Source organism: Oryza brachyantha, chromosome 7 (genome assembly GCF_000231095.2).
Source record: "Oryza brachyantha chromosome 7, ObraRS2, whole genome shotgun sequence".
Classification (NCBI taxonomy): Eukaryota; Viridiplantae; Streptophyta; class Magnoliopsida; order Poales; family Poaceae; genus Oryza; species Oryza brachyantha.
The window spans coordinates 3,864,969-3,891,844 of NC_023169.2; the positions used below are offsets into that span (position 1 = coordinate 3,864,969).

Consider the following 26,876-nt stretch of genomic DNA (forward strand, 5'->3'; position numbering starts at 1 on the left):
GAAAAGGGACAAAAACCAGGGCATGCCTCTCTGTCCCGATCGATGATGACCACAGGTTTTAATTTGCAATCTCACTAAATTTTCAGGCATTTGTGAATCAATCAATCAAGATCGAGTAGCTGTATGTGCAATGACAGTGACAAAAGCAGATACAGCTTGATTCTGCTGGTCGGCGTATCTCTCATGAAAACCGTGACACAGTTTCTAAGTTTTTATGGATCGATCGATCAAAGATAAAAACATCGCATGCGGTTTTGTTTTGTTTATGCTCCGTAGTGTACTGCCTGTCTGAAACACATAGATTTAATTTCACAGAAATTTTACAGAAATTTCATGAAAGAAGGTCCACTTCAAGTCAAATGACGCATCCAAATGAAAATCCCCCCTGGTTTTAGTTACTTCAATATACTTTGTAGGAGAACTATTATCTCAGAGTCATCTTTTGGCATATTAAAAGGAAAAGGCAAAGACATATTTGCAAACGAAAAATAATCTGTGAATAAAACTTTTATATGCGTGTTTATAGCGATATAAAAGGTAAAGCTAGAAAATAAACTTCGTTAAAAAAAACCCCAAATCGACATCAAATTTAAGGTTAAAAATACAAATTTTGTATTATAACACAGAGCCAAAAAGATAGGGGTATACTACAGCATTTTGACTTTTAAACATAATGTATAATCATTTGTGTTATTTAAAAACTTAATGTAAATATAAAGGATATATGTTATGCTTAATTTTTTTTAATGGTTAAACAATTCACAGAATAAATAACACTTCCAAAAAGAATTCAATAAGATAATGGTCAAACTTAATGTCTAAAAAAAATCAAACCATCATACAGTATGGTTATTAATATGACCCATGCATGTTGTATAGATCAATACACAGGCAGCTAGCTTATCCTGCAGAAAGCTACTGCCTCCGGTTATTAATATTTGACATCTGTAAGAATGCAACTGCAATTTCCAGCGTGACATTTCATTCTTTCGATCCATGTAATTGCTCACTAATTTTGATGGTCTCAGTGATCCGAATGGGACAGTATGTATATATTACCTCAAGAAATTATAATACCGTTCCAATTGGTGGAAATTTCGCACAAGGTTTGTGTGAATTTTGTAAAAGCACAGTTTAATTTCCGGTAATATATATATATATTATGGTGATTTCCCGGTACTCGATGATACTAGGAAAATTTTACACTGAAAAATGATATAGTACTAGTTCTTAGTACCTCCAAAACCAAAACCGTAAATTGTTTCTAATTTGTCCAGATATATTCATCAAACTAGCAATACTTACTTAAAATCATATGGGCATATTCTGCTGGATGATTTGAAAGGAGTTTTTTGTTTCATTTTTTCCTCAACATAGGAGGTATTTTTCTTGTTGATGTAGCCACTCCGGTCTTTCACTGAGGATGCCCGGGTCGGTGTCTTGCGGTTTGCAGTTCTGATTTTTCCTCAGCAACCATGTTATTGAACCTTGCAACCGAATTACTCAATCTTAAATAAATCTTGGCCGGCTAATTTTCGCCGGACTGATGAAAGAAATCATACATGCAAATTAGTTTTAAACAATACTTTCTCCATTTCAAAATATCCGCGGCCCAATAGATCTATTAGTATTGATTGATATTATCAGTTAGTAATTCAGATATCTAAATACGGAAACAAAACAATTTAAAAATTATTACTCCATCTTTTCCATATTATGTCAGCTTTGGTCCATATTAAGTTAAACATATCCGACTTTGACTAAATCTATAAGAAATATATAGTGATGTTTTAACATAAAATAAATATATTATAAAAATATTTAATTGTGGATTTCATAAAACTAATTCACTGTTGTGGATTTTGGTATATATATTTTCCATAGTTTGGTTAAACAAATAAAACTAAAATGACTTATAAAATAAAACGGAAAAAGTTGGCACGAAAGTTTGAATAAATGTACCAGGCTGGCTATGATCTAGTGCATGCATCCAACCAATATGCATGCGTGTTACCTTGCATATCCAGCAATAAACTAGCTAGCAATGAAGTGGCCATGAAATGGCTATATCTTAATTTAATTGACTTTTCAGGCGTTTAATCGATCAAAATGACGGCACATGTAATTGCTTCCTGCTTTCGAAGAGATTAATTAACAGCACACATCACCTGCGTATGTTTGCTTCCAATAACACAGTCATCACTTTCAATCTTTTCGCTTTTGCTCATATTTTTGAGTTGATTTTAGGTTCTTTTTCATTGTAGTTTATTTTTCGGTCTTTATTTTTAAATCTCTGAGGACATGATTCATAACTTATTTTTTGTTTGTAAATATGAGGTTTGGTTTTTTTATCACCCCCCATATATCCAGTTGATTGGAACAATTGCGTTCTTTTGGGCAAATTATTTCTGGACTTTTACACGTACATTTTTGAGCTGTTCAACGATGTATTTTTTCAAAAAGTATATATAAAATTCATCATATCACTATTGTAAAATAGATTTTTAACTTTGTAGTAGTTAATTATATTGTTTATATTATTAAATAGCTATAATAATCTTTCATCTCCGTCTAGAAAAAAAGAACACCACTTATAAAATTTTAAGATAAGATTTAATACTACTTATATTTTACTTGAGCAATCATGCATGCATATGAATGGCAAGTCCACCGCAATTATTGGATACCACGGTGACGTGTCCTCCCTACCTTGTCTTCTCTGCAGATGTATGTCAATTGCTTATGATTATTATCTACTCAATCAGTCCAATTTTAACTAGTTAAATTAAAAATAAACTAAGCATGAGTTTAAATGACTATTGTGCTCTTTGTTAATGTGTAGAGAAAACGATGAGGAGAAGAAAACAAAGAGGAGATATTACTATAGGTTCAGTGGCTAAAACGAGAAGAAAAAGATTATAGTGTTAAAAGAAGTTTAATGAACCCTAATCTAAAAGTAAACTCTTTATTTATGGGGTAAACGGTTAGGCTAAAACTACACTCTATTAACCAAGAGAGTAAGCAGTATTCTAAAATTTTGATAAGTAAACATAAATCAAATTATGTTCAAATTATATTACTTGAAGTATTATAGCAAGTCAAATCGCGCCTTAGGAAGAACATATGTGCATATCTAATCTGTGCATGCATGATGCTTCACTATCATCATATACGGAAGTTATATCCTGCAATGATAATGGTGGTGGTACTGAATCTGCCACTGTCAACCCTATTTTGTATACTTCTTATTGATTAATCATGTATGCATAATACTACAAAATATTCATGCACATTAGTTGCATCTTATTTTATCTATAAGTATAGGTTTGTCATGCAAACACATCTATAGGGTTGAATTCATGTAAAAACCACACTATTGATCTATTCCAAACAATATCAGCATATGCATAATTTATGATTATCTGTAGCAAAACATGGCCATTTAACTAGTTCGTAGAAAAGAAGAAGAAAATGAGTGAATTATTGGAGACTTGGAGCAAGTAACTTCATTTTCACTTTCCATTTCAACAAAATACAATTCTAGCTGTTGAATATACATTACCCCAGGGATAAACTCGACTTGAATACTTGATAATCACTCGAGGCCGACCCATTTCAGAAAGATGAAATCAAGACGATTTGAGTAGTGCAACATATATCCAGATCAGGCAGGTCAATTGTAAACGACCAATTGGCTCCATTATTGCCAGATCAATGTCACTAGAATGATTTAATCTCATCATATCATGTACATGTAGTTTGAATACCTGATTAATCAACGCGTATTAAATTCCTCCCTGTAATTATTGGACCCTCCAAATCTTGCTTTTTTTTTTCTCTTTAATCGCGAATATATCTTCCACTTTTGTTGGAGGGTGATCTAACCGCCTAGGCCGCGTTCGGCGGTATGATGTAAGTTAACTTATGCTCTGACACGAACAACATAGTAATAGATTAGTATATTATTAATTAATTATTAAAAAAATATATAATAGATTAATATGATTTTTAAAACAATTTTTCTATAGAAATTTTTTTTAAAAAATATACAGTTTAATAGTTCGAAAAGCATACGTGCGGAAAACGAGAGAGGTAAGTTAACTAACCGGGGACTGCCGAACGCGACCCTAGTCAATTTTCCTCTAAAAAGCATCAAACAATTATAAAAAAATTATAAGCAAAACTTTTATGCATGTGTTTTTAACAACTTAAAAGTAAAACTGAAAAATAAGATACAATAAAAAATTCAAAATCAACTTTAAATTTAAAATTAAAAAATTAATTTTGACTTATAAGCAAAAAGACGAGGGGCATAAAACATGGTTCAATCAGGGCAGTTTGCATTTAATATCTAAAGTACTGTGACCCTAGTTTGAATTATAGCCAGAACTCCAGAACCACCTACAATAATAATACTTGATTACACTAAAAATACTTGAGAACCTCCCTGTAATAATGCCATCGTAATTATTATCTTTTCCATGAAAATTATGTGTTTTTAACATAATTGCTCGTGTACCATTTACAGCCAATCAAATTGTGTCCGGTTAATTTGGAATGCTGAAATTTCAAAGGAAAAAAATGATTGCACTAAAATACGAAAGAACTGATTGTTCCCATATTGCAGCTATGCTTGGGTTGTCGAAAACACGGTTTTCTTTAACCATACGAAACTTAGTGACGAAGAATTTAACAAAAAATAAACAATACTATCGATACTGTCGCTTTCTCATCCTCAACCTACAAGGCTACAAATAATAATAAAACAACTGCCGCCTCCGGTTTAATACTGCCTCCGTTCCTAAATGTATGACGCCATTAATTTTTTTATACACGTTTGACCATTCATTTTATTTAAAAAAAATTTATAAAATATGTAAAGCTATATATATGCATTCTTAACAATAAATGAAATAATATAAAAATAATTAATAATTATGTAAATTTTTTAAATAAGACGAAGCGTCAAAAGTGCATAAAAAAGTCAACGGCGTTAAACATTTAGGGCCGGAGGTAGTAATTCATAGCGTTTTAAAAAACAATACCGTCTTCAAAATCTATTTTTATTATAATTTTAAATTGATATATGAAAAAAATACTTATGTATATTATAATATTTTAAAATATATTAATAGTTAAAGTATTAAGAGTAGCCAAAAAATTTGAGCAATAATAAGGGGAGGAGAAAGTGTAAAGCAGCATTCAATCAGTCAACACAAGTGTTCTGTCAACATGGGGAATGAAACAATAAATAGCAGCCTAGCTAGTCCTCAAAATGATGGAAGTCCCCCCAAATTGTGCACACAAGCAAACAAAATATATCAATAAATATATAATATCACCAGGCACAAGACAGGTGTCTGCCATACCAGTATTTTGTTTCTTGCAAGAAATCAATCAATACATGATAACTGTAACACATCAACTTCTCTGACCAGAGCATATATTATCCCACGCAAGCTAATTATTCCTTCACACAAAAGAAAACCAAAAGAATGAGAGAAGCAAATTCCTCCTCCTAGGGGTAAAATTGCCGAGAAATTTACAACCGTGACATTATAATTTTGTAAAGTTAGTAATATGTCACTGGTATCTCAATGACATATAGGACCTACATGAGTTAGTGACACGTGGGCTACGATGGTATATCTACGATTTCGCACAATTATAACAGTAACTTTGCAATTTTCCCAAAATTGGGGAAAGGGTGATTGTTTATTTTTTAAGAAATAGTCAAATGATATATTATAGTAAAACTTTATATTGTTAGCAATATAAAAGACAAGACTAAAACATAAATCGTAATGAAAAAATCTTAAATCAACTCTAAATTTAAGGTTGGATATTTAAATTTTTGGCTTTATAAGCAGAAGCAAGAACTGAGATTTATTTTGCAAGAATGAGCAGAAGAAAATTCCGATTGAGATGTAACACCTGTTCCCTGCCCATTTTGATCACCATGTGACTATATGTGAGCCCCCTGCTTACATTATTAAGCTTCATGAAAAAAAAAGACAAATAGATACATAAATAATCGTCAGTGCCATGCTGCCACGTGTCATGGCCACGTCACCTCCCGCGAGTATATAAACCCCCTTCGCTCCACTCTCTTCTTCCTCCCGTCCCGCCACATCTATCCCCCCTCTCTCTTGAGGAGGGCACCGCCATTAGTTTAGTAGCCGCTAATTATCCTCACTAACCCTAATTACCCTCACGCAAAAGCACTCTCTGCGATCCCCTATCATCAAGCTCCAATTATCAGTTCGCCGCGTTAGAGGAGGTGAGCGTGCTGTTTTGATTTGTGATTCTTGGGTTTGGGTTAGTGCTTAATTGGAGTTTGGTAGAGGGTAATTTTGTGATTAGAGCGTTGCTAGTGATCTTGCTGATGCTGATTTTGGTGGTGTTTGGGTGGGTGAGTTCGCCGGCCGGAGGAGGAGAAGAAGATGACGGTGACGCCGCAGATCACGGTGGGCGACGGGAGGCTGGCGGTGCGGGGGCGGACGGTGCTGACCGGCGTGCCGGACAACGTGTCGGCGGCGCACGCGTCCGGGGCGGGGCTCGTCGACGGCGCGTTCGTCGGCGCCGCCGCCGGCGAGGCCAAGAGCCTCCACGTCTTCACCTTCGGCACTCTCCGGTCAGTAACAATGTCACAGATTTTTTTTTTTTGTTTTCTTTTTTGGCTTCTTCACGAATGTTCAGAGTGCTTCGCGAAACTTGCAAGATTTCTGCAAAAAGATGGCAAATTTACAGATGTTTTCGTTCCAATCTCTCGTAAATTTCTCACCAGAATTCGAAATGCTTCGCGAAACTTACAGAATTTTGGCTGGATGGTTTGGAATTCGCAGGGATTGCCGGTTCATGTGCCTGTTCAGGTTCAAGCTGTGGTGGATGACGCAGCGGATGGGCTCCTCCGGTCGCGACGTCCCGCTCGAGACCCAGTTCATGATCATCGAGGTTCCCGCCTCCGCCGGCGACAACGACGACGGCGGCGGCGGCGAGCCGGTGTACGTGGTGATGCTGCCGCTGCTGGAGGGGCAGTTCCGCGCGGCGCTGCAGGGGAACGAGCACGACGAGCTCCAGATCTGCATCGAGAGCGGTAGGCAACTTAGAATTTGAATTCGAACAAGATTTGTGTTTTTAAAAAACACAATCTTTTGAGGTTTTTTGGATGAATTTTGGTCAAAAAATTCCAAATTTTGGATAAAATTGTACTGATTTGGGTAATATTATGAGCAGGGGACAAGGCGGTGCAGACGGAGCAGGGAGTGAACATGGTGTACGTCCATGCTGGGACCAACCCCTTTGACACCATCACCCAAGCTGTCAAGTATGAACTCCTTTCTTTTCTTCTCCGTCTCCATCAGTAAAAATTCACATGAAACAGTTCAATTCTCTGTAGGCATGTATTTATCTTATCACTCATTTGAAATGGACGAATTTTAAAGAAATTTTACAAGAATTTAAGCTGACACGTCTAAATAAATCTATACGGTTGGAAATAATGCAGGGCCGTGGAGAAGCACGTGCAGACATTCCACCACAGGGACAAGAAGAAGGTAATACCAAATCAAGATTATATTTTTCTTTGAAGGATTAAATGAAAAACAGATTTGATATTTTTTGTGTGTGTTTTCCTACCCAATTGAGAGTAAAAATTGGTTCTTTTTCTTTTTCGTGTTTCGTCGATCGGTTGTGTTCATGTCATGTCGATGTGGTCAGATGCCGTCGTTCTTGGATTGGTTCGGGTGGTGCACCTGGGACGCATTCTACACCGACGTCACCGCCGACGGCGTCAAGCAGGGCCTCCGCAGCCTCGCCAAGGGCGGCGCGCCGCCGCGCTTCCTCATCGTCGACGACGGCTGGCAGCAGATCGGCACCGAGGACGCGCCCGGCGACGAGGCCGTCGCCGTGCAGGAAGGCGCGCAGTTCGCGAGCAGGCTGACCGGCATGAAGGAGAACGTCAAGTTCCAGAACAAGAACGGCGGCCAGGAGGAGACGCCGGGGCTGAAGCTGCTGGTCGACGAGGTGAAGGGGGAGCACGGCGTGCGCCAGGTGTACGTGTGGCACGCCATGGCCGGGTACTGGGGCGGCGTGGCGCCGGCGATGGAGCGGCACGAGGCGGCGCTGGCGTACCCGGTGCAGTCGCCGGGGGTGACGGGCAACCAGCCGGACATCGTCATGGACTCCCTCTCCGTGCTCGGCCTCGGCCTCGTCCACCCGCGCAGGGCGTTCGCCTTCTACGACGAGCTCCACGCCTACCTCGCGTCGTGCGGCGTCGACGGCGTCAAGGTCGACGTGCAGAACATCATCGAGACGCTCGGCGCCGGCCACGGCGGCCGCGTCGCGCTCACGCGGGCGTACCACCGCGCGCTCGAGGCCTCCGTGGCGCGGAGCTTCCCCGACAATGGCTGCATCTCCTGCATGTGCCACAACAGCGACATGCTCTACAGCGCGCGCCAGACCGCCGTGGTGCGCGCCTCCGACGACTTCTACCCGCACGACCCGGCGTCGCACACCGTCCACGTCGCCTCCGTCGCCTACAACACCGTCTTCCTCGGCGAGTTCATGCAGCCCGACTGGGACATGTTCCACGTAAGCACCTACCAACCCGCTCTTCTTCTTCCTCGTCGCCGGCGCCGGCGACCACTTGCTTGTTGAGTGAGTCGATGAAGGTGTTTGATGGGTTGGTTTCTTGCAGAGCTTGCACCCGGCGGCGGAGTACCACGGCGCGGCGAGGGCGATCGGCGGCTGCCCGATCTACGTCAGCGACAAGCCGGGGAACCACAACTTCGAGCTGCTCAGGAAGCTCGTCCTCCCCGACGGCTCCGTGCTCCGGGCGCGGCTCCCCGGCCGCCCCACCCGTGACTGCCTCTTCTCCGACCCGGCGCGCGACGGCGCGAGGTACAAAAAAGATTTCGAACTGGGGAAATTTTGCGCGAAATGGTTTCGAATTTGATGAGATTTTGGATTGATTTTGATGGGATTTGATTTATCTGCAGCTTGCTCAAGATATGGAACCTGAACAAGTGCGGCGGCGTAGTCGGGGTGTTCAACTGCCAGGGCGCCGGGTGGTGCCGCGTGGCCAAGAAGACGCGCGTGCACGACGCGGCGCCGGGGACGCTCACCGGCGCCGTGCGCGCCGACGACGTCGACGCCATCGCGCAGGTCGCCGGCGGAGGGTGGGACGGCGAGGCCGCGGTGTACGCGCACCGGGCGCGGGAGCTGGTCCGGCTGCCGCGCGGCGCCGCGCTGCCGGTGACGCTGGGGGCCCTCGAGTACGAGGTGTTCCACGTCTGCCCGGTCCGCGCCGTCTCCTCCGCCGGCGTCTGCTTCGCGCCCGTCGGGCTCCTCGACATGTTCAACGCCGGCGGCGCCGTGGAGGACTGCGCCGTCATCACCTCCGCCGCCGCCACCACCGCCGCGGTGGTGGCGCTCAGGGTGCGCGGGTGCGGCCGGTTCGGCGCCTACTTCTCTCGGAGGCCGTCGAGGTGCGCGCTCGACGGCGCGGACGTGGAGTTCGCCTACGACGGGGACAAGGGGCTCGTCGCCGTCGACCTGCCGGCGCCGGAGCAGGAGCTGTACAGGTGGACCCTGGAGATCCACGTCTAGGATGTTGCCACGTGGCGCACTTGGGTGTTCGTTTCCGTGAGAGGCATTCCCAGCCGTTGGATTATTGCCATCGATGGCTGTGCAGCAGAGATGGACGGGCCGGATTGATGGAGAGATTGCGATGTGCCCTCCATGCCTTGCAACGCAGTAGAGAATGGCTGCTACATCTCAGAAAAGAAGGGTAAAAAACAGTATGCTTTTGTCATGTTATCCCTTGTAAAATGCAGTACTATGATGTGATGCTGCTATATGGCTCATGTAATATTAGCTAATAATAAATAAATAAATGACGGTGCTCCTAACATAATACTGCCTGCCTACTGCATTTTCAACATTCCAGTTCTTCAGCCAAGTGAACAGTTTTGTGTTACTGTTATCAGCCAAGTGAACAGTTTTGTGAACAGTTGTGTGTTACTGTTATCAGACAGCAGCCAAGAATGCAAATCACAGAGCAGGATTGCAAAGTTCTTGTTGTAAACCGCGTGCAATCCTGCAATTTTATTGAGAGCAAAACCCAAATAAAAATCATGATAATCCATTGGTTTCAGCACAGATTGTCGTGAACTGGGGCTCAAGATAACATTTCAACGGCTCAAGAAAATCCCATTCAAGCACCCTAATGTTTAAGCTTCCTTTCAGCTAGTAACATACAGGAACCACATCTGAAACAAGAACGATGGGCTCGCCCTGGAGGTCACAACGGACAGCACAAGAGTACTACTTCCAAACTGAATGCTTATGCTGTAATGATTCTATTAACTATGAAACTTTAAACAACTCTTCATCAGGCAAGATTGAAAATAGAAAAGGAGGGGGGGCATGGAAAGAAGGTTCTAGCAACAGTACATTTCTTGTTATCAATGATAGTGGTCGTCAAAGCTGCTCTAGATTGCGCTACAAAAATATGGTTCTACGAACTTGAACCCCAACACTGGGTACAATGTAGCACACATCAACCTTGGCCTTGGGTAACTTGTGCTGTCTCATGGGTTATCTATTTGTGGTACAGGTACACAAATGAGAAGATGAAGAAGGCTCCCATCTGCAACAAAGAGGGAATTATGTAAAGAGCTAGCTCATGAAGTTGCACCGTAAACTTTAGTCTTTTACAGATAAATCTTCATAATTTCAGCAAAGGAAACAAAATACTTCAAGATATACCTAGTACAGAAGTGACTATCATGAAGTCTGTCTAAAATGCAAGGTTGAAAAAACAAATTCTGTATTTCTATTGAAATATATTATTTCAATAAAATATCTTACTGTCGAAAATGACGCGGCATAGTACGGATATGCCGAAGTTATGAACCTTTCATATTCATTGTGCCTGTAAGGACGCACTGGAATCTGCAGTAGACAAACAAATTGTTGACAATTATGAAGTAAATGAACTGCATATACTTAGTGTAATTGTGAAAAGGAAAGCATGTATGTCATTGAACCAACCTGCTTCGAAAGAGAGAGACCAGTATATCCAAGTCTCTGGTACTCAACTTTGAACTGGAAAACTCCATAAACATCCGGAACTTTGAAGGATGCTGAATATACACCCTATATTTCCAAGAAGATAAATTTTAACAGATTGAAAGCTGAGAAACATTAATACAACACTGATCCACAGCGGTTGATACCTTCTTGTCAGTCGACAGTGTCTTCAGAACATAAGGGCTCATCATGTAAAACTGGACCTGAACATCATCAGCGACATATGGCTTCCAGCTTGTCCCAGACCATTCGTAGATCTCAACCGAGTATTCCTTTATAGAATCATTTACATTAGCATGTTTAACTTCTCGCTCCTTAATTGACATAACAGGAAAACAGTTACCAAGTCATCGTTGATGCGGTACATGCCAGGTTCATTTGTCTCCCCAACCTTGTTATGCTTGACATTCACTGCCTGAAAGGATGAACATAAGAAAGGTTATGGCGTCGTTGTTATTTATAATTTATGTCATAAAACCAAACATATTGAAAACAGTGCAAAGTGTGACAAATGTAACATATAACCTTTAGATGGCCCCTCTCATGGAAGACCCATTTGCTCGTTTCTGTCACAAATTGTTCATTTCCTGATTTCTCATGCCTGCACCAATAAATTCGATTGAGCATATCATAAAACCATTTTCAACATATAAAGCATATGACAAGTATTAGCAAGATGAGAAAAGTTATAATATGCTTTCAGTTTCAGGTATGTCTATTCAGAAATATGCTGCAATAAGATCTGCATGTATCTCAAAATATGGTCAGCGCATATTTGCAATCTGTGTGCAATATACAAACATTAAAAACTTGGTGTTCAGATAGGATAGCTCTAGAATGATGTGACATTTTTTCTAATATAATCAGGAGATCAGCCACTATTTGCCTGCACATGTACTTAGTTCATTCATTTGTCAAGAAAAGTATCCACATAACTTTAATTTTTTATGCAAGACCTATACCAGGGGGAGCACGACTGCATGAGCATTCCAGGCTTGATTGATCAGTCATCTCAAATATGCTTTTATATAATGTCTATTCAGTTACATAGAGCACCTAATAAAGCATGTGTATTTGAAAATCAAATCTTCAAAAGTTTCAAAAGTAATTAAGCTCACCTTATCTTGCTACCAGCCTTCTGAACACCAGATTTTAGGAACCTATTTCAAAAGAAACTGAATAAGTGATCTTGTAAAACCAGAGGAAGCAACTTTGATGCATGTGGTAACATACCTGTTGCTAAATAGATCGATTGATCCAGACACCAGGACCCGAGCATTGTTTCTTGCCTGAAAGAGAACTCAGGCTTCTTAGGTTCATCGGAAAGCTACAAAATGATGAGATACAAAACTTTGCAGACAAGGTCTAGCAGTCAACACTCAAGAATGAACAACACTACAAAGAATAAATTACTACCCAAGAGAACTTTTTAAAGAAATAATAAGCAAAAGCCATAAGCATCAACACCAGGCAGCTAATACTCATGTAAATTATTCGTTGGCCTTGGCCGTAAAATGAAAGGTTGTAGACTTCTGTCAAATTTTACAGAAAACCATTTAACTGAAAGTAGCATGATTTGTCCGTAATTATAGTTTAGGTCCTTTATCTAATATTTTGTGAAGGATAGAAGCATTACACCAAATCTAAGCAACAAATTCCATAGCATCAAGCACACAAGATGAGACAAGCAAAAATCCTGCACCTGCATAACAGAAACCAGAGATATAGCCGACCCTGTGAGAGATGGAGGGGAGGCCAACTTAGTCTTTGGGTTTGCTGAGTATGCTGACGGAGAGGCAGATAAAACTTTCAGGACCTATAGATATTTAAAGAAGGATAAATGCAAGATTATAGTTAAAACTTCCAATCCATAGTAATAAGGTAGAAGCATGCACTTTTTTGGCAACAAAATAGAAGCTAAATGACTTACCAAGCTGTTAGAAGGATTAACCATGTGTCCAATACCCCGAAATAACACAGGCGCCTGGTAAACATGGAGAGTTATTAAAAGAAAGCACAACAAGTACACATTGTAAACAAAGATAAAAAAAGGAAATGCAGAAATAAAGAATCCAGCAATTTATACATCTCGTCATCACCAACGCCTCATGCTAAGAAATGTTATTACAAGGATGCGCTAGCTTTAGATAAACTAAGCTATAAATAAATGTTTCTCAAGTCTAAACTAATAGACTTCAGTCAAGGAAATGCATTAAATATAGGTGCCACAGAACAGCAACGTAAAATGTGGTCGAAAGCTTTTTGAATTTAAGAGCGAGTACAATAAGTGATGTAAGCAGGCTCTAAAAATTATCACGTCATCTTTATGCTTACATAGAGGAGAGAGGAAGAAGAGAGAAGAAAAGCGGGTTACAAATTTACGGACAGCTACCACATAAGCTCTAAGACACTGAGTGTGTATGGGAGGTGGATCATACATATGTTTGCGTGTAACTATTGTATAAGTTGGCTCTACGTTAACTCTTAATGACATGAAAAGATTTTAGAGCTAATAGTTAGCTCTTCTATTGACTTTGATTTAAGTGGCACACTAATAACTCATGGGCAAAATGGACAGCAATGAAGGGCCAAGATCTAATGCCCACCACAACTTCAAATACCGTAAGTATGTATACCATGAATAAATCCAAAACAAAGTAGTCCATGACTCTCATGCTCATGATTTGACTATATCAATGGTGATCAGGATTTAGTCTCAACTCAGCTCTATCTACAGTCTATTTTAAGAACGAAATAAATATAAAAAAGAAAGAGCAGGACACTTGAAGGACACAGGTCGTTCTTTAATTATTAGTACCAACCTCAATCTTTTTGGAGCCCAGTATTACATCTGACTGGATGAGGTCATCACCAGCAATCAAAGTATGATCACCTTCAGCATCCGTGGCAGCATAATTAATGTGATCAATGACCATTGCCTCCGGATCCTGGCACCACCAAAAACAAAGCACAAGAGGCATTGATAAATAAGGAAAACAAAGACAATAATAGATCAAATTAACAAGCTTTAGGCAATGTTCGCTAGTGGGGATTGGGAACCTGACCCCAGGCCCTGGCATGCAAAACGGAGCAGCAGATTAACACGAAACGGAGAAGCAGATTAATTAAGTATTAGCTAAAAAACTTGAAAATGGATTAATATGATTTTTTAAGAAACTTTCATATAGAACAATTTTGCAAAAAGAAAACACCATTTAACAGTTCAGGAAACATGCGCGTGGAAAACAAGAGTGTTTGGCTGGTAACAAGAGCTGGCGAATGCAGCCTTAGAACCACTGCCGCAGATATATCTTACCTCATCAAAATCAACCCCGCACTCTGTTGCAATGCCTCGGATGAGATCAGAGGCTGACGAATCTGCTGCCAGGATCAAATCATGACCGGCATCAATAAATTCCAGAACAGCATTTTGGTCCACTGATCCTCCAAAACCTGCCAATGAACAGATATTATTAACACTAAATTCAACAAGACTGGAGCTAAACCCAAACTAAAGCATCACCAGCAGAGAGCAAAGAATTTACGACTTAACCCACAGATCTGCCCGACAAAAGAAGCTAAAATCAATTACTGTATACAACAAAATTGAGACGAACTCCACTATTAAACCACAGAAACTCAAATTGCAACACAAGCTAGAGCTCTTGCAGTGTTTGATATTGTTCCGGTCCCATTTCTCCACTAGAGCTAGACGACTAATCGTAAACTCTACTGAAACCTTACCTCGTAAATCCTTCAAGTGACGGAGAATTCAACACTCAATGATGGAAATACCCATCGGGGATCACAGAATTCCACTACCAAACCACTCCAAGAGCACAGATCGGATCAGACCCTACGCCCAAAGGCCGGATATATCATGGTGCATCGAATCTAACGCCACAGATCGGATCAGGTCCCATCGACAAACTAAATCATCGAGCCGAAGCAACGAGGAAGATCTGAGAAGCAGGGGGACGGGACGGGACGAGAGGATGGGAGCGGGTGAGATTACGCGGGGTGGAGGGGGCGAAGAGGACGAGGCCGTCGTAGAGGTACTGGCCGTAGCGGTGGAGCGAGAGCTTGGGGTCGTCGGCGAGGCGGAAGTCGAGGTCGAGCCCGCGGCCCTGGAGCGAGGCGAAGAAGGCCGAGTGCGACGACCGCACGGCCAGGTCGTCGACGAGCACCAGCACGCGCCTCCCCCGCGGGCCCCCTTCGTCCGCCGAGGCGAGGAGTGCGGCGGGAAACAACACGAGGACGACGAGGACGGCGGCGAGGTGGCGCGGCGCCGCCATTGCTGCGGTGGCGAGATGCGGCAGATCTCGCGGTGGGAGGAGGAGGGGGGGTTTTGTTTTGTGTGGTGGGGTTTGGGAGGAAGACGACGACTTGAGGATGCTTGGAGGGGGGAGAGGGAGAGATCTGGACCGTCCGATCGTGCCATCCGAGGGCTCCAGGCATGCCTGCGGGGAAGTGGCCGTGCTGACTTGGTTCTGACAATAGGGCCCCACAGGAGAAGTAGTATTGTTTTTTTATTTAGTTGGGTTAATTGGATTTATATTATTATAAATTTGTTTGTTTTGAAGATGATATAAATGTGTGTTTGTTTTGAAGAGAGAAAATACTAGCTTTGTTTCACGATGTAAGAGCATCTCCAGAAGAATAACTAAATTTTGACTCTCCAAATCAAAATTTAGTTATTTATTTTAGCTCTGGCAACTCGAATTCATAGAGCATCGCCAAGAGACTATCCATCCCCACTCTCCAAATCCTGGCAAGGGGAGGATGACAAGAGGGTCCCACCCACGTGTGACTCACAGATAGCAATTGTGCTAGTGGAGGAATGAGTTGCTACATTTGATCTTTGGTCATTGAGGACTCAAGTTTAACCATTCAAATAGCATGGCATGTCAAATAGTCACTCTTTTGAAGGGCATTTTTGTGCAAAATTACCAAATTTAAATATGGTAAGTGAGATAGTCATTCTCTTAGAGATGCTCTAAGATTTTGTAGCATTGTCGAGATTTATATGGATGCTAATGAATCTAAACATATGTACAAATAATATAAAATGATCAGCAGATGAATCTAGGTATAATAAAAAGCCTTATAATATGAAACATGGAAATCATCATTATAAATTCACCTAATCGAAAAGATATCATTACAATTATCCTTATATCTGATCTATGTCTTTTTTATGCTCTTAAGAGCATTAGACTCATGTGTAGGCCACTAATTTTGTATCGCACAAAATACTCTTGTCTCCACCTTGGTGGTATGTGCCATCTTCGACCTCCGATACCATCGTCTAGAGGCATCGCATCCACGAGCTCCATAGTTGTCACTGCACTTTCTTGCCATTGTTGTCAAGGGCACTCGTACCATTATATGGTTAAACCCCTCCCCTAGCTCCGACACCACGGGTCCAAGATTCAACACCCCATACCCAAGCTCACACCATCACACACGGCTTCCCTCCTCCTTCGTGGTGCCCTGGACAACGCAACACGAGAGGATAGGTCCGGTGGCCATCTTCGTCCTTGCCTTGGAAAGCTCGTCAACCACATCAAGCTAGATTCTCTATATATAACAGAGCACGCGTCTAGATCTTGGGAGGTGGAGTGGGATAGGTGAGAGAAAAGGATGTGGCGCACGAGGAATTGGAGCAAGGTGGCCGCCACTCGCAAGGGAGACGGTGGCATGCCTATTGGCGAAGCAAGTGTGATGGAGGAGAGGTGGCTTGTGACGAGGACAAACTCCATGGCAACAGCAATGGTGGGTGGTGGGTGGTGGGTGAGACAAGTAGCACATAGGATCTGACACGATGGTCATGGTCACCACTCCTATCCACGCCAGCCTCCTTTGAGGGAACCACATACGCTAGTAATTGTTGCTACTCCCTATCGTCATCCTTCAAGCTCACGATGATCCTTTCCGTGGGTGTTTTTGTCATCAAGGCCATCACGCTCTTCCTCATCGCCACCCCGGTAGGGATGGGTAGCTAGAGGTGGAAGAATAGGGCCCATGTGTCAATGAGCAGAGAGAAGAGACGTAACATTAGAATTTCGGGCAATACAAGAATACGCTGGCATGCATGTGGGTCCAACTACATTCGAGGCATAGAAAATGGGTGAATTGTAATAACATCGGTTCAATTAGGAGAATTATAATAGTATTTTTTTTGAACAAACAAATTTATAATTGTATGGATCCTATTAACCCTTTTTAGATAGGGTCAATCGCAAATTTAACACTTCAATAAAATCCTATTACGAAACTACCACTAAAAATATAAAAAAACTAATGAAAAGTGTCATTCGAATGTATACATGGCCATAAGGCCTGACCACCTGACATGACCGGTGTCGAGTCCGTGCCAACCCAGCACGGCACAATCCAATGAGTAGGAAGGAAAAATGTTAAGGGACTTAAAATAGACTTATTCAGCCATATAAGGCATGACCAAAGAAAAGAGGGTGGAAAATAGACTTCTTCCAACCATATAAAACATGACACAAAGAGATAAGGGAGAAAAATAGACTGATTTTATGGAGAAACATGATGGGCTGTTGCACCTTTGGGCCGTCCCGACATGCCCCCAAATCTTATTGGGCTGTGCCTAGGCCGTTGGTGCAGCCCGTGGGCAGGCACAACCCGACTCTACGTGTAGGTCGTGATGTGCTGACCCAATTGATCTTGGCCTGAGCCCAATTGTGCCGTGCCAAGCTAGGCGACTCATCTGGCCTTCTATATTTGAGTTACAACATTAAAAAACAAAAAATAGTAAATTTGTAAATGCTTCTTTATATTATATATTTATATTTATGAAGTATTATATATATGTAAATATATATATATTTATATATACGTTGGTGTTTCCCTTGCTCGAGAGTTGATTGAGTTAGGCTTCGTTCGGTGGCTATGCTATTAACTGGCACGAAAAATACGATAATAGATTAGTACATGATTAATTAATTATTAATTATAAAAATAGAAAAATAGATTAATTTGAATTTTCAAAGTAACTTTTCTATAGAAAATTTTCGCAAAAAAACATACAGTTTAGCACTCCGGGACGTGTGCACGAAAAAAACGAGATTATCTGAGGATGGGGATAAGAAGAGGGAAACGACGGGGCATAGTATTTTTATATATAGCAAAGAATTTATTTTTGTGATTATGCACAAGACGCGCGCATACCATACGAGTGTGGTCTATAGCGCTGGCTCAATGGTACCGGGACCAACAACATTAAGAGCCAGTTTGGATTGATGGATTTTTAGAAGTCCCTAGACATTTTCTAGAAGTCTTTTGTCAGAAACTACAAAATAAAATTTGTGAGGGACTAAAAAAAAGTCTCAAAAAAGTCCCTCCTGTTTAGGACAAGAGGGACTTTTCCTAAAAGTCTCGGGGTTTTTTTTTTTATCCAAACAAGATCTAAATCCTGGTATTACTATATTTCATTGACAATACATGTACTTTCTTGTGCATAATATTTTGTTGGTATGAGGATTCGAATTCTGGTTGATGGAACCATAGTTGGTGCTTTACATATTAGCAAAATGGTTTAGAAGAAATAACTCGATCATGCCATAGAATTTGGACACAAAAATTGATAACACAAAAGGATAAAATTGTGATTATGACCACTCGCGGGTAGCAAAAAAAGGTTGCATGAGGAATAGCATAGAGCTCCATGAACATAGAGGTTTTACTTGATCTCTTAAATTTAATTCTATAAAATTACTCGCTTTCGAAAAGAAGCCTCACATCCTAATCTTTTCCCTTCTCCAAAATTTAAATTTTCAATCTTAAAGTAGATTTTAAAGGAAGGTTTTCAACGTAGTTTATTTTCAACCTTAGCTTTTATATCGCTAGGAACAGTATATACAATTTTTATTCACAATTTTTTTTATTTGTAAATATACCATTTGATATTTTGCCTGAATAAGCTAAACAATCACCCTTGCCCGTGTATCTTTATATGGCCAATTGGTCAAAAATTCAATGTTAAATAGGTCAACTAGCTCACGGAGCAATCAAGAATAACATAGCACCAAAAGTTCTCCAGCAACTGCTAAAGTGGTATTCTGATTCTGTTGACAGTGGATTCTTTTTCAGTTAATCTGTTACAGATTAGGAATTTGGTATTACTAACACAAATCACATCAGCACCATCTACTCTCACAGCAAAAAAAAAAAAAAGTCTATCAAGTACAAGTGTACAACTGGTCATAATAGCTGCAATTGCCTGCTAACAGTTTCAGCAAAAACACCACATCTCTCCACATGAGTAATCACCAGGTCCAACTATCCAATGAAAAATGAATGCTGCATGGTGTACTCTGAAGAAGCCTGAATCTGGAATTTTTTCCAAGCCGCCTGACCGGAGCTTCAGTAGGAATACAAGTGGTTTATTCATACCAGCTCCTGATTCTTGAAGCTGGACAGCTTGGCATTCTCCCTATCATGCTTGAACACAAGGTACAAGGGGCTGTAGAATAGGACACAAACGCCAAAAGGAACAATCATCATGGTTAGTAGCCCCCTGGACAGCGCATATGCCCCTTCTGGTGATCCGTTTGCGAGGTTCACGGTCTTGCTGTCATAGCCATATATCTTCTCGGTGACCAAGCCAACAGCGGGGGCTGCCAACGAGGCGAATGAGCCCTCGAATGCACGGTCGAAAGCGTAGATCATGGTCCGGTGCTTGGGCGGGACTACCTCTGCAAACATGGGGTTGTTTGCGGAGGTGGCGCACCAGCTTATGGTGATGCCCATGAAGAAGAGGGTGACGGCATAGGCAGACCAGTAATCTACTGACTGCGGAATGACCGTGAGGAGGATCCACGAGAAAGGAATGCCCATGAAGGCACTAAACTGAGCACACATGACACGTGCAGAATCTGGAAAGTGTCTCGACAGGCGATCTGCTATCACCCCTCCAAGGAAAGCTCCACTTGCGCACCCAATAGCAAACAAGCTATTCAATGCCGCCGAGCTGTTGTTGTCAAAACCTAAGAGGATTTAAACCATATCAATGTCAAATTGAGGGCATTGTAATCAATTGAGTGTTCAAAACAATCAATTTGGTATCCTACCAATGAGTTCAAACCACATTGTGAAGAATACTATAGCCGTCCATGGCAATGATCCGATTATTCCTTGCAGAACGATGATCTGAAACGTCCGCACCTTCATTACAGATCTTGTTGCTACCAAAGAATCCCTCCATATAGAAGGAGGTGGAAGAACATCTTTGCTGGCCAAATGTAACCTGGGTGATGAAGTACCAATGTTATGCTCTCATACCGATGTGCATCTAGATCATTCACAGTTACTAGGTGCTGGTTTTAATTCTAATTGCATGCCAACACTGTGCAATAATTAGTTCAGGAAGAATCTGTTGCACACCTATCCAAATCACAACGAATGCAGAACATTCAAGGGATAATTTCCATTTCAATGAGCTATGCTCGGTTGAGGAATATGTTAGTTTTTTTGTATACATTATGCAGGAATGTCAGAAAAGCAGACCATGAATCTAGAAGGCAAAGCAATGTAACATTCCACTACAGTCTAGCATTTCTAGTAATAGAAATGGGGGAGGGGACCCATCCGGTTTAAAAGAAAGAAAAGAATCTGATCCATTGGATCAAAAGCATTGGATAGCCCATTTATCCTAGCATATCATTAAAAAATGCTATAGTTAAGCTCATATACAAAAACCTGTTCTGAAATAAAATTCCATGCTGGTTAAAACCACACAAACAAACAAAGAAATATGATTATGCCATATCCTATCTCACAGTATCATACAGATATGAAGATACTACTTGAGATATTTTCAGTATCTCACAGTATCATACAGATTGTATTGAACTCCCAATGATCTTTTGAAGGATTTTGTTTTTAAACCCTTTCCTACAAACCAGCCTTGAGTGGTACATTTTATCAATAAGTAATGCAAGCATATGATATGGAATGAAATAAATAATCCATGGGAAAAAAAATACCTCTCATAGTCATCGTCATCAAGAAGATGATTACCAGGAATTTTTCTTGGATCAGTCGCATATAAGTACACAAGGATGCCAATTATCAAACTGACAAGAGCAACCATAAGAAATGCAACACGCCATCCTGGCAATCCCCAATAGTTATTCCCGGCCATGATAGTCGCTAAAATGCTGCCACCTATACCACCTACTGCACCAATGAGGCTTAGTAAACCAAACCCTGCACCACGTGTGCCATCTTTGTAGCTGTCAGCGATGAATGACTGAAGTGCCGGTATTACAATGGCAAGTCCAAGGCCATTTACAGACCTCCAGAATGCAACCTGCCGAAAATGCTGGCTAACACCAACAGCCCCTGTCGATAAGGCCCAGAAGACAGTCCCTATTGCAAGTACTGTTGGGCGATCATAGTGAAGGGCGAGGACACCTGCCAAGGGAGATGCTATAGACTTCAGAAAGTTCATTAGAAATGTAAGGTATCCCAGATCAGCAGGACCAGCATTGAATGCTGCACTGACTTCCTTGTAAACTGCTGGAAGGAGATTCTCATCAGCACGCTCCATGATGGAAGCCAGATTGATGAGGATGAGAGATACAGAGAAACCAAATATCTTCTTTGCTCTGCAAGGGAAAGACTAAAGTATGGTTAATTCTATATTAGGCAAGGTAAGTTTCATTCACAGTTCAGAAAAGGAAACTTGCAGGTATGCAAATGAAGTATGTGCTATCCAACTTGATCGATAATGGTTATATTCTTTTCATCACCATCCTATTTTCGACTAACATAACATGTTCATTGCCCATATATAGAGCACCTGATTACAAGTCAATTCTTGGGAAAATCTGATCAATGTGAAAAACATTTTTTTGCTCCAGAGGTAACTGAGTGCCTCAAACTTGTCAACCTTCATTGGAACCATCTAATTTCCAACTGGATACTGCACAAGCATTAGAATGCCATTGCCATGAGTCCATGAAATTTGCAGTTTGAACTTTCAACCAGGGTTCACGAAACCACGAACCGCGACGGTTACCGCGGTAACCGCGCTCTCCGCCAGGACACGACTTCGGTAATGCCGCGGTAACCGTCCGCAAATTTAAAAAATTTAAGGAAATTTGTGGAAAAAATATATGATGTAGAGATTGATTTGTAATGATATTTGGTGAAAAAAATTGATGAAAAACTAAATTTACGAATGAATAAAAATCCAATACCGAAAAATGGTTGGGTAAAATAAAAAACGGTATTGTTCACACTTCATAGCACCTAGTTAAGTATGTATTTGATACATGAGGCACATATTTGAATGTTTGCAGCACTTAGTTAACTATGTAATTGATACTTGATACATGAGGCATATTTTTTTATTGCGTTAGCTATTTGTGATTTAGCTGTTTGTGATGTAGATAGCTAGTAATACTTTGTTGTAGGCTTTTTGTTAATTTCAGTAACCAAACTAAGGTAAATTATATATGTACTAATGTAGTCACATGTTTGTAAACATGTATTAGTTTTATATGTAATATTTGATTGTAAGTATACTTGTGATGCTAAAATTTGTCAAGAATTTAGAAAAAATCATATTAAAATTTTCTTTTTTCCCATATAACATGTCCTAAATGTCACAAATATATATACGTACTAGTTTTCTATTTTTCTTGTATTTTTACAGTTTTTTTAAAATTAATTTGCACCTAATTGTCGGATTACACTAGCCACGGTTTTCAGCTCAAACCGCGCGTTTTTGCCCCGAAACCGCACGGTAACCGCAGATTTTAAATGCAAAATTTTTAGATTCAAATTTGTCGCGGTTTTTGCAGTATCCACGCGGGATCCGCAGGCGCGCGGTACCGTGGTTTTCGCGAGTTCCACGGTAAGTGAAACCCTGCTTTCAACTGCTGATTGAATTTTGAAATCGATGTTTCTTGACAAGAACCTAGAACATGACACTAGAATTGAAGAGATTCAACAAAAAAATGGAGTTATCTAATTACCATGCCATATGGTGGTCCGGCTTTTCTCCAAATGAGTAAAGACATAAAAGCCTCAACAGATCTAACCCAAATTCATCAAACTGCGTTCAGATTTGCTTGTTAAGTTCATTTCACATGACATGGTTCCACATGTAACTTGTCAGCTATTTCCTTCCATGCAAATGAAAGTGGGTATCCACTCAACACCCACCATAATAATACCAATATGCCACATAACCTAAGACCAAAGACCATCTGAAGTGCGCAGCATATCCTTAGCAACTTTTCTCTATCCGAATTGCGCCAGCAACTAGAGCTTTGCTTTTTTCATTGCCCACTTCGAAAAAAAGGTGAAGGATAGTGGGGGTGAATGTCAATGCCAAGTCCACTTGCAGTGGCACTCCACGCTGGCATCACCATGGAACTTCCATGCCTGCAGGTCAACGAATCCCTGAGCTTCTTCCAAGATCTTCCTGTGCTTTTCCTCTCGGACAGGAAAAAAAAAAGGATGAGGCGAAAAAAGATTAACTTGGTCACATCCGTTCTTGTTCTTGGCTACTAATTCCAGGTACAGGATGGCATTGCCCACACATGAAGCCATGGATCTGATGATCTTAGTCAAAAATACTCACTAATCTGTTCCTACTTTGACCAAAACCAAAAGACTAAAAAGACGAAGCTTTGCAGTGACGCAAGCCCAATGCATCAACCAAAAAGCATTTCTTGAGCTTCTCGTGCTCAATCTAGTATTCTAGTACTACCAAATGCCCAAATATAACATCGAGATTCCTCGTTTGAGCTACTAATAAATAGCTCAAATGTCCAAGAAATGCCCAAAACCACTAAAAAGATGAGAACAAAGCAAATTAAAGCTATGAACAAGTCCTGCGTAGTCTCAGTTTCTCGTCTGAATCAAGCATCGTCCAAGATTTCACCCCACACCGAGCATTGCCACCAATAAATCGACAAGAAACAAAAAATGCATCGCGCGGAGCGAGGGTGCAGCACAAGAACTTGTTCAAAAAGCGCAAGAAATCCACAGCCACAGCACAAGAACTTGCTCAAGCAGCAAGAAATCACCCAAGGAGGGGAATGGGCAGAATGGGGGCGGGAGGCAACCTCATGGTGGAGGACGGGGTGAGCGGGGAGCTGGGGGCGGAGCGAGCCCTGTGCCTCATGGCCATCAATCGATCGATTCGAGCAGAGCAGAGCTCCTGGCCGCTGTTCCTTCCTCCTTCCTCCTTCCTTGGGTTGCCTGCCTGCTCGACGAGCTGAATCGAGGGGAGGGAGGGAGGAAGGAGAGAGCAAGGCACGAGCAGCGCGAGGTGACGAGATGAGCAGTGGAGTGATGAGTGGAGTGACGGAACGCATTGAAGATTTGGCCATCTTTTTCTTTAAACACGCAAGTACGCAGGTGGTACAAGCTTCCTAATTAGTTCAAGCCTCCTTTTTTTTTTTGTTTCATAAAAATAAAAGAGGACGATAAGGGCTCGTTTAATTCCTAAAAGTTTTTGGCTTAGGCGTGTTTGATCAAATATCGAAATACTATTTCAGTTACTAACTAAAAAATTAATTATATACGGTGTTAGAAAACCACGAGATAGATTTTTAAACATAATTAACACATCATTAGCACATATGAGTTACTGCAGCCGTTGTGCTAATCATAAACTAGAGTTTTTTTTATCATAATTTATTTTTTAGCCTTTGTTTTTTGATTAGTAGGAACATATATATATATATATATACAATTTTTATTAACAAATGATTTTTTTTATAAATATGTCATTTTGATATTTCACTCAAAAAGCCAAACGATGACCAAATTATTACGTAAGAAACCAAAATGACCAGAGTGCTCCATGGATCTAAGCATTTACTGTATAATCACTTCGTGAAACATGTAAGGGGCGATGGTAAACGATGTATTTAAACGAAAAATAATTTATAAATAAAATTTTTATATACATATTCTTAACGATCTGAAAGTCAATGCTGGAGAATAATCTTCGATAAAAAAACTCAAAATCAATTCTAAATTTAAGGTTGAAAAATTTAAAATTTGACTTATAAGCATAAGCAGAAGCGAAAAGATAGGGACGACAGTGACACGCTAGAATTAAAGATTTACTTTGTATCAATACGTTAAACAAACTTAGCTAGATGAAATGTAAGGTTACTATTAGGTTTATATTACAACGGTACAGAATAAATCGGTATAGAAATATTAGTGTCAAAAAAAATAAAAGCTTTCATGTTGGCACTAAAGTTTGCACAATGGCTCCACCCCACACCACCCTCTTCAGTGACGACAGCCACACGATGGCACTCTGCCCTTGATTGTAATTTAAAAACCAAGCCGATTCAATCACCAGCAAGTATAGATTTTAATCAAAATATTAGATATAATCAAGAAAGTCCCCACGAGCTATAAAATTGTTAGGTGACTAACCAGAATAATTAAAGCTATAATAATAATTTAAACTAAAACTGATATGATAGCTATCAACCATACAAGTTCGATAGAAATACTCGACTTTGACCAAAAAAGCCTTGATCTAGCTGATACGGTAATTGGGGTGAAGAGAGCTCACTCAAGTATCAAAGATCGAACCAAACCAATGTAGCCTAGCTGAGAGCTCTCCTTGTAGAAAATTAGCGATGTGCCGAAGATTGTATTGATATGCGAATATATGTTACAAAGGTCTCAAAGTGTAAATATTTATATTCTCGGGTTGATACAAATCCCTAGCGGATACGAGATAAGACTTTTCAGACAAGAAAAAAAACTAATCTTGCATAATTTCAAGTAATATTTTAAGAAAATATAAAATTACCTTATGGTGTCTTTGTGATTATGTTTTAAAGCTGACATTTTTATATATTGACCGGATTGTTTACTTATCTAAATCAATTGAAGAATTATATTTTAGTGTTAACAATTTTTGAGACATGAGGAGCAACTTTTAGAACAATGTTTTCATTTTTTTAGACGAATACATGACATGTTAATTTCATGACTCTTAAAAGTTTTGGACCGAAAACCATATCCTAGCCAATCCGAGGCTACGTTGGTATGTATTGGGTGACAAATCTATTTGTTATTTTAATCACGCCTCACGTACTATCGAACAACGTTTTCTTTGAAAAATAATAAAAAATTAAATTAAAAACATATTAACCTATTTATAATTTTAAAATAACCGATACTCAATTTATAACTTTATAAAAAACGCTAAAATTGCCCTAATGCCCCGAGTTCAACGTGCGCTACTCCGGTTCATGGCCCCACCCACTTCATCACGCGAGCCCAAAAAAAACGAAAGCGAGAGTGCGCGATGACGTCAACCACAGCAACGCATCACGCACACCTGCGTCTATTTTCGTTATCAAAATTTAGCATTGGCAATTTTGCGCTTTGGCTTTGCTGGGATTCGATCTTTAATATGCTAGATACGAGAAGAGAATAGTGACCACTGAGCCAACATAATACTTGTTATTAAATAATTACTACATTATACATATATTACATATACGCAAAGTGCAAAATTACCACAGTATCGTTATCGTCCGTCTTCAGCTCCCCTCCATCGTCTGCACGTCATCTTTACGCCGTTTAGAAAGGCGGCAGGAGGTTAGATTGGTAAATTTTAGAAAAAAAAAATATTTTTTAAATTATTTATTAAATAACATAAAAAATAAAAAATTCTCCGCTTTCCCTCCCCACTGCCACGTCGGGCCCACACCGCACCGGACCATCTCCCGGCCCAACTAGAGCCCATCCGCCGC

General features: G+C 40.6%; 3 protein-coding genes across 4 annotated transcripts; 1 reads left to right on the forward strand and 2 right to left on the reverse strand.

The window, feature by feature from the left end:
* The first annotated feature begins 6,121 nt into the window (after positions 1–6,121).
* LOC102722973 (probable galactinol--sucrose galactosyltransferase 2) lies at positions 6,122–9,911 on the forward strand. Its single transcript, XM_015839074.2, has 8 exons — positions 6,122–6,280; positions 6,418–6,634; positions 6,846–7,096; positions 7,237–7,327; positions 7,508–7,556; positions 7,720–8,592; positions 8,699–8,901; positions 9,000–9,911. The coding sequence occupies exons 2-8, from the start codon at positions 6,444–6,446 to the stop codon at positions 9,607–9,609; spliced, it is 2,268 nt and encodes a 755-aa protein (XP_015694560.2). The 5' UTR covers positions 6,122–6,280; positions 6,418–6,443; the 3' UTR covers positions 9,610–9,911.
* A 217-nt stretch (positions 9,912–10,128) lies between these two features.
* Positions 10,129–15,457, reverse strand: LOC102713923 (dolichyl-diphosphooligosaccharide--protein glycosyltransferase 48 kDa subunit). The gene is made up of 13 exons (XM_006657490.3): positions 15,110–15,457; positions 14,411–14,547; positions 13,917–14,042; positions 13,025–13,078; positions 12,797–12,910; positions 12,328–12,383; positions 12,213–12,254; positions 11,620–11,695; positions 11,438–11,509; positions 11,241–11,366; positions 11,056–11,160; positions 10,873–10,956; positions 10,129–10,651 (listed from the first exon to the last, which is right to left on the reverse strand). The coding sequence occupies exons 1-13, from the start codon at positions 15,387–15,389 to the stop codon at positions 10,604–10,606; spliced, it is 1,320 nt and encodes a 439-aa protein (XP_006657553.1). The 5' UTR covers positions 15,390–15,457; the 3' UTR covers positions 10,129–10,603.
* A 3,706-nt stretch (positions 15,458–19,163) lies between these two features.
* On the reverse strand, positions 19,164–26,697 carry LOC102714201. Of its 2 annotated transcripts, none has more exons than XM_015839453.1 (4): positions 26,641–26,697; positions 21,111–21,734; positions 20,196–20,371; positions 19,164–20,111 (listed from the first exon to the last, which is right to left on the reverse strand). In XM_015839453.1, the coding sequence occupies exons 2-4, from the start codon at positions 21,674–21,676 to the stop codon at positions 19,513–19,515; spliced, it is 1,341 nt and encodes a 446-aa protein (XP_015694939.1). In that variant the 5' UTR covers positions 21,677–21,734; positions 26,641–26,697; the 3' UTR covers positions 19,164–19,512. The 2 variants fall into 2 exon arrangements, with proteins under 2 accessions (XP_015694939.1, XP_006657554.2); XM_006657491.3 differs by lacking the exon at positions 26,641–26,697 and adding an exon at positions 24,207–24,468.
* Positions 26,698–26,876: the final 179 nt, after the last annotated feature.